The 7,816-nt window shown below is 43.5% G+C and overlaps 1 protein-coding gene across 2 annotated transcripts in view; it reads right to left on the minus strand.

The window, feature by feature from the left end:
• Positions 1-7,460, minus strand: part of LOC126541743 (aquaporin-9-like) — an 87,073-nt gene extending 79,613 nt beyond the window's left edge. Inside the window, exon 1 of one of the 2 annotated variants that reach the window (XM_050188656.3) lies at positions 7,112-7,453. In XM_050188656.3, coding sequence (XP_050044613.1) covers positions 7,112-7,219 — 108 coding nt within the window. In that variant the 5' untranslated portion in view covers positions 7,220-7,453. Of the gene's footprint in view, positions 1-7,111 lie in introns of both variants that reach the window. The other variant, XM_050188655.3, reaches the window with a different exon arrangement.
• Between the last annotated feature and the right edge of the window lie 356 nt (positions 7,461-7,816).

The following is a 7,816-nucleotide window of genomic DNA, read 5'->3' on the forward strand; positions in this document are numbered from 1 at the left end:
TTTCTCACTATATTACCTAGAGAGAAATCTGGCGCTGCTGCGCTGCACGGGAATGCATCAGCATGAGAATGCTGATATAGTGTGACTTCGGATTGGCATCGTTCTCAGAGGGCCAGGACACTTTGAAGACGCACCTGGCAAGCACCGTTCCGTCTGTCACAGTGATTAATTTCCAAGTGAAAAAGCACGTAAAAAGCTGTTTTGGCTTTATTATTACCCAACATGTTTTGTTTTATTATTGGGACTTGTTATGGGATGTACAATTATATGAAACGTAAAAAGTATGAGCGGGCTGCTAAAGTTGGAGGACAGACAAGATTCGCGCTCGCTCTGGAACAGTTTGTCGTCTGTTCTTGCTTTTCTTCGCTTGGTCATTCATTGTGAGAAAACGGGAAAATCTAATACGGGCGAAAAAAATACCTTTTATAAGATTTTACCTTAAGAACGCATTATTTTGTAGCCATATGCACATTTTAGACCCAAGCCTCTTACAACACCAGCCAACACAAGCCTCACAGACACATTTACCGTCATTTCCATGACGTTACAGCGCCCCTTAAGAAACTCCCATATACGGTGGCGCCAGATTTCCCTCTGCTATAGTGAGAAACTCTATGGTTGTGGCCACATTACACCGTACATGGGGTGGTGAACGCCAAGCGGAACTTATGTGATCCTTTCTTTCGACGCTGACCAACTCCGACGGCTTTCCTTCGGTCTCATCTCGTGCACCATCGACACGCGACGCGGCTGGCAAGCTACTCATCACGCCAGCCTTCCGAGCCGCTTTCAGAGCAACGCACAATCTTATCACTTTCAGTGTTTCGCTTTAGGGCGAAACTGACAATTCGCGCTTTAGTTCCAGGGCAATGCGCGCGTTCATAACGAACTAAACAGCAAACCATGATTTTAATCTGTTTCCTAGGATATTCGTAAAGTTGCAAGCGCTCTTCTTTGTAAAGTTCCTTTATTTAGTGGGAGATTATTAATGTTGCAGACGCTTAAGGAACAACTGAAGCTCGTTGATGCCAACAGTGGATTCTGCGCACGTGACCCCAGAAACTTATGTTTTTCTTCTCTGTGCTCAAGGTTGGTGGAAATTTCTTTCGGGGAACTCACGAGTGCGTACAGTTGTCCATAGATTAGGCGATAAAAAATGGTTAACCAAAAACGAAACAAAACAAAAATGAAAGAGGGCATTCTTTCTTGAGACTACTCTGTACTGCCATCCAACTGTTTAACATTGCATCACAAACGGGGCTTCTCTTCCCAAACCACCTCTCTTATTATTATTTTTTTTTATCTTTTCGTGCGTGCACGCGCATGTGTGGCTGTCGGCGCGCACCGCTTATCTATAATTCGTAATCTTTTGCCTCGCTTTTAGGATCAGCGCTTTCCGAGGACCAAGAGGAGCGCAGGAGGAAGAAAGTCCCATTTGGCGTGGCGCCACCCGCCTTCCTGTAGCAGGCTGTTAATGAATGTATATGCCTGCAGTTTTCCGTGTTTCGTAAGGTTAGCTTGCGCTGTCCTTGTTCTATACGAAGACAGTGACGCATTACCGACGGGTGGAGGCTTAACGACGTTTGCGTGCCCTTTTGCCTCCATTCTATTCAGCATCTTCAATGCACAGTATACAGAAAGCTTCCTCCTAATATTTGCCTTGATGATGAGTATATAGACTGTCTGCGCACGTATTCACACTCTCTAAACGCATAAAAAGACATTCATTATAGCAGGAATCTCTACTTTTTTTTTTTTTTAGCTACACCCAAGTTTTGAAAATTGCCTGTGGGAGATAGCACAGTTCTGACTCTTGAGCTAAATTACTCGATGAGGCGGCCATTACGTCTACGAGAAACCAGAAGGCTTAACTGAATAATTAACGTAATCACAAAAATTAACTTTTATTTTACGGCAAACACTGCAATTTACGAATTGTAGACGGTGAGCTCGCAAGACGTATCCACTTGGAACAAATTCTCAGGACTGCACCAGTTTCCATATATTAATTCTCGAAGCGTCTGACCATATGCATTGGCGTTCCAGTTACTTTTATGCATAAAACGGTGTTTTCTTAAAGAAAATTAGTGGAACACCGTTTTTTACAGCAATTTTGACGGCGCACATCTCGAAACTGGTGCCATCCTCAGAACTCGTTCCGTAAAGTAATTTAATATAAAATTAATTCGTGTAATTATGTTAATTATTCAATTAAGCATTCGATCTCTCGTAAAAGTAATGGCCGCGTCATCATAGAATCTAGCTCAAGTGTTAGAATTGCGATATTTGCCATAGTCAATTTTTAAAGCAGTGGTCCATCTAAAAAAAATACCCTATAGAATGTCAGTCAACCACCTAAAAATCTGTCAGAGCGCAAGATGCTTGCGTATCTGCTATATTTCAATCCACAGAGCCTACGCCTAAAAAAGTACCCGCCAACGGAAAGAAATAATGATCGTTCGGAAACATTCGCAATAATTGCGCCGGCGCAGCTTGGGAGTAAGCAGTACGACAGAGTCACCCTGTCAATCCTGTCTCAGTAGATCGGTTACCCGAAGCATTTCTTTGCCCAGCAACGATGTGTGTGCCGTGTTATGTGCTCTCTATCTCTTCTCCCCATCTTTCATCCCCCCCATCCCGCTCCCATGTGTAGGGTAGCAAACCGGTGAGGCTAAACTGTTTAACCTCCCTGCCTTCCTTCTCTTTTTCCTTCCTTCCTTCCTTGCCCAGCACGAAATATACTGCCGATTTTTTAGGTGCTACATTTGACTGCGGTCTTTCTTCAGACCTTGCTGCGTTCAGGTCGCGTGCTTATCTCCGTGCCGTTGCAGCGGCGTTCAGTGGGGGGCTGAATGCGAAAACGCGTGCGTACTTGTGGTGAATTCGGCAAGTCGCACCGGCGCGCACCGGGGCAACCCTGAGGCGACGATGAATGGACGAAACGGCGCACTGGGGCGCCGAACTTGCCGAATTCGTCATTAGATTTAAATGCCCGTTACAGATCCCCCATATAGATGGCCAAGATAAATCAAAAGCTCTCAGCTATACGGCGTCTCTCATAGCCCCATGCGCTGCTACGGATGATGATGATGATTATTATTATTATTATGATGATGATGATGATGAGGAGGAGGAGGAGGAGGAGGAGGAGGATATTTTGTATACACAGTGCCTGTGCACCTTTCCGTAGGGGTGTGCGAATAGTGATTTTTGAGGCCGAATACGAATCGAGTCGAATGTCGCATATTTTCGAATAGTTATCGAGTAATAAATAGCAGTTGTCACAGTTAATATAAAACAATGTTCACATCCCAGTATTCTTAAAGTTAGCAAGTTTCTGTCATTAGACAGTACGTTACGAAGCGTTGTTTATTAAGAAACACAAATGGAGCATTAGCAGCAAACAAGCAGTTTCTTCGCATGCATATGGCTCTTCAGAGTGTGCGAATGATCGCTGTACAGCGTGTGAAGTACGGCTACCTAAGTGAGGCAGCCTAATCCACTACGCAAGTTCTCATGTTTTATGCCCATGGGCGTGAAAATTTACCATATTCTTTTGCTCCAACTGTATGTTTATTTGGGTGCAGCTGACGTTTTGAAATATTCGAAAAGTAATCGAAAGACAAACGCACATATGAATAGTGACTATTTGATTCGAAGACTGAATGAATATGACACTATTCGATGCGTTATTTGAAAGTTCGGAATTTTCACACACCCCTACGTTTCTGCCTAAGGATTTAAAGAAATCATGTGTTCCTTCAATAAATATTATCTTTTGCTACCCTAGTATTTGCTGTCGGAGTTTTCTTTCGAAAGAAGAAGCGTAATAAAAATTCATCCTAATAAAAAAAGATCCCTGACTGCTTCTCACGCTTCCCGGCATCTGCAGCTTATGTAACCGTAATGTTTACCGGGAAACGCAGGCGGCGAACGCTTTGCACGAAGGCGTACTTTCTGGTAGAAACGCGGCCGCTTGCGTGGGCCACGATGCGGCGGTGAACGCCATTTGGAGGTGTTGCAAGAAACCAGGCGCGCCGCACCGTGGCCTCCGAGATATGCGCGCGCAAAACTCGCACGCCGTGGCCGATCTATGAATAGTAGAAACGCTGGAAAAGGGGTTTGTGTTTGAGTTTCCGCGTAACAGAATTATGTTTTCTCGTATATTCAAATTACAATCCGACGCTACCATGTCTGTAGGTTGTGTGTAAGCCGTACTTTACGATTTTCCTGACGTATTTTGTTTTGAGAAATTCAAATAGTTCAGCAACATTTTTGCGCTACACAGAGGGTCTGCGTGGTTGGGTTTGCATGGTTCGTAATGATTTTTGCCGAAACGACGGACGACGCTGGACGCGCAACGCCGGCACCAGACTTTCGGCGACACGGGGCCCTTAACGCTGTCACGTTAATATGCCTTTCAGAAGTTCCTGCTAACGTTTTGTTCTTTTTTGAGCGCACAATTCAAAGCCGCCTGTACGCATCTCTTTTTTGCTTTCACATTTCGAGATGCTCAGAAACGCAAGACGACCACAATCTCAGGAAATCAGCACTCGCGTTTTTAGTTTCAGCTCAGATATACTCCGCTGATAACTGCGTCGCTTACGCCATGTGCACTATATCGCGTACGTGTTTGCTGATTCCTTTCTTTTTTCTTACTTCTACTACTTGTTGGTGTTGTTATTATTATTATTATTATTATTATTATTATTAGTAGTAGTAGTAGTAGTAGTAGTAGTAGTAGTAGTAGTAGTAGTAGTAGTAGTAGTAGTAGTAGTAGTAGTAGTGGTGGTGGTGGTGGTGGTGGTGGTGGTAGTAGTGTACAGCTCAAGTTCTTCAGGGAGAATTGGCCTCCGTGTCCAGGTGCAATGGAAACGCTTATATCCTGAAATTCCGACAAATACAACAACATCGGCAAATGCTACCACAGATTATCCAACTGCTGAAACTCAAATTAATATGATTTTTATTAATGCGCGTAAGTCTTCGCTGTGAGGTATTGGTAGTTAAGGTGTATTATCGCGGTATAATCTTAATTAACCGTAAATGTGATGTCCGGTAAGGTCACCGCGTCGCGTCCCATAAATCAAACTGTGCGAGTGAAGCTCCGCTTTCTGGCATTCGTGACGCATTGTCATGACGAAACCTCGAGGACAACGACGCTTCAAACGTCGATAGCGGCGCGTATGGCCGTTCAACTCGAACGGTAAGTACGGTGCATTTGATCGCAGCCCCATAGCACACATACTGCCGTGAGCAACGTTTCACACATTTCTACTGAACACAGCGTTGCTTGGTTTCATCAACTCGGTAACGTTCACATGTCGATACCGAGCACACTGCGTTCCTTGGTTTGACCAACCCAGGAACGTATTCTTTCTTTTTTTTTTCGATATATCACACACGAGCTCACTCACGAGTCACCCTTGCCGGCTAGCACGTTCGTTGAATCACTTTGCATTTCGTATCACCTAAAGTACAATTTAATATACCTTCGTCGCATATGTAGTATAGTGGTAATGTCAACTAAATTGCTCGGTTTACGCTTGACACTATATGGCTGCCGCGGTAATTTCTATATGTGGTAATGTGGCAGTAGTCCTCGGACTTCCTTCTCCTTTCTCCTAAAAAAAAATCATGACGAGTTTTTAATATTAGTTCAATATTAAATGACTATTTAGGTAGAATACGCAGAAGGGGCCGGGCCCTGTAGTCAGCGACTGTATTCGAACGTCCTGACAGAAATATTTACCAACAAAAAATAAATGAAATATTCCTCTGTTTCTTTTTTCCCAATAAAACGACGCATGCACACAACGACCGATGAAGCAGTTTCTTTTTTTTTCTCTTTCTTTCTTTTTTTTTTTACTTTGTTAATTACAAGTTGTTTTGAAGTAGACGGCATTAATTCAGATGCTTAGACTTTTCAACGAAATGTACCAGAGAAATGTACAGGCAAATATTATTTGGTGGAATGTTGGAGACCAACGCCCCAAATGAGATAATCTCATGGTTCGCATAAACGTAACGGCTTTTGATCAAAACCGATCCCCGAACAGGGACGCCGACGCACACCGCCGAAAAAATAAATAATAAACATGAGCAATCAGGGAAAGTGTGTGCTGGACTGATATGTTAGATGCACCACTCTGGTGGGATCATACAGAAAGCTACAGAAAAACGAAAATGTGACGGGTAATATCTGTATGGATAAAAATGGAACTGGGGAAAATACGAGACCGGCAACTTGTACAGAGCGAACAATCGTTTCTAGAGAAGTTGAACGAAGTCAGAATTTGCCGCAGCACTGCTGCAGCGAAACTTGTTTAACAATAAATATCTAGGAAATCGCGATGTTTTAATGCGGTAGCCGAGGTCGCACACCTACAGGTGAGATAGTTCCAACCATTTCAAAACAAGATCGATCAAAGAGCCAAAGTTCATATGTGGCATCGACGAAGCAGCGCACTTAGAACAGACACGTTCACGCACATTGGAAAAAAGACATATACACACAGGCGCATATGTGGCACTGGTAGCAAGTTAGTGCCAAAGTGCAAGCCTTCGCAAGTGACATAAGCTCATAATTTTGCAAAAAGAAAAAGATCACCTTCCAAACGTCTGTATATATTACATACTGTTGGGGAATAACATTTGCGTTTCTTATTGCGGGTATAAACGAAACTTATTGCTATGCCTTCGTATTCCCTACTTCGAAGAATAGTAGCACTATTACTGTTAAATTCCCGTACATGTAACAATAAGATATCAATTATCAGTGTTTTCTTTTATACATCATTTTCATTTCTATTTTTGTGGACATAACAGTATGAAACATAGAACATCAGAAATATTTTGTAACGCAAATAAAGATCTAACCGTTACGGATATAAATTACCGGGCGCTCGGCATAATTTATTTCCTCCGTTTTAGCCACTTGTGAATTTTATATTCAAATACTTTTTTATTTTGCGGCTTTTCCACGGAGCTGATATTTCTTAGCTCATCATCACGTGCAACATGTTTATAATCTTCGTGGTTGATGAGAAAAAATATTACGAGACGAAATTGCTGGGAGAAACGAATTGTAACGGAAAATTTGCACACTTACATATAGGATGAACGTGCCGAAAAACTCGGCGAGGAACTCCTTGACGGCTTCATTCTTGGTCACAAATTTCCTCAGGAAAGGGAAAGGTGGATTTCCAGCGCTTGCCATGGTCCTCTTCTTTCCGTTCTTTAAAACCTACAATTTATAAATACTACGAATCGACTAGACGGAGCACACCAGCAAAGAGTCAGACACGCACACATACACACACAGACGCGCGGGTGCAGACGACACGATCACAGCACGTGAGCTCGGGCGAGCTGCACCGACGCCAGCAGCGTAACTGAGAAGCGTTTTTCTTCGCGATCGCCTGGAGCAGGCGATGGGTTCTTGCGATAGGAAAGAAGGCCGCAACCGCAACCAGCGTCGTCTGCATGAGAGCGGTTTCGTCGCACAGGTTGCACTCCCCCACGCGCAGCGTGCTCAGAAAATGACCACATATTAACTTCATTATTTGCGGTATAGAGATTGCCGCGCCACCTATAAACAAATAACAAAAGTAATTAAAGCACTTGACATGTTACTGCTAGCACTTTATTTTTTGTTGTCGGCACAAAGCATGTTACAAAGAGTGACCCGATTTTGATCCTTTGTGCCATATTCACGGTGGTCATATCGTTCACGACTAACGCGTGCAACACCGCCGCGCACGCTCTGTATCCAGAAGCGGCCGCGAACAGTTCGTATTTCGATTGTGGCGACACC

Source organism: Dermacentor andersoni, chromosome 2, assembly GCF_023375885.2.
Source record: "Dermacentor andersoni chromosome 2, qqDerAnde1_hic_scaffold, whole genome shotgun sequence".
Lineage (NCBI taxonomy): Eukaryota > Metazoa > Arthropoda > Arachnida > Ixodida > Ixodidae > Dermacentor > Dermacentor andersoni.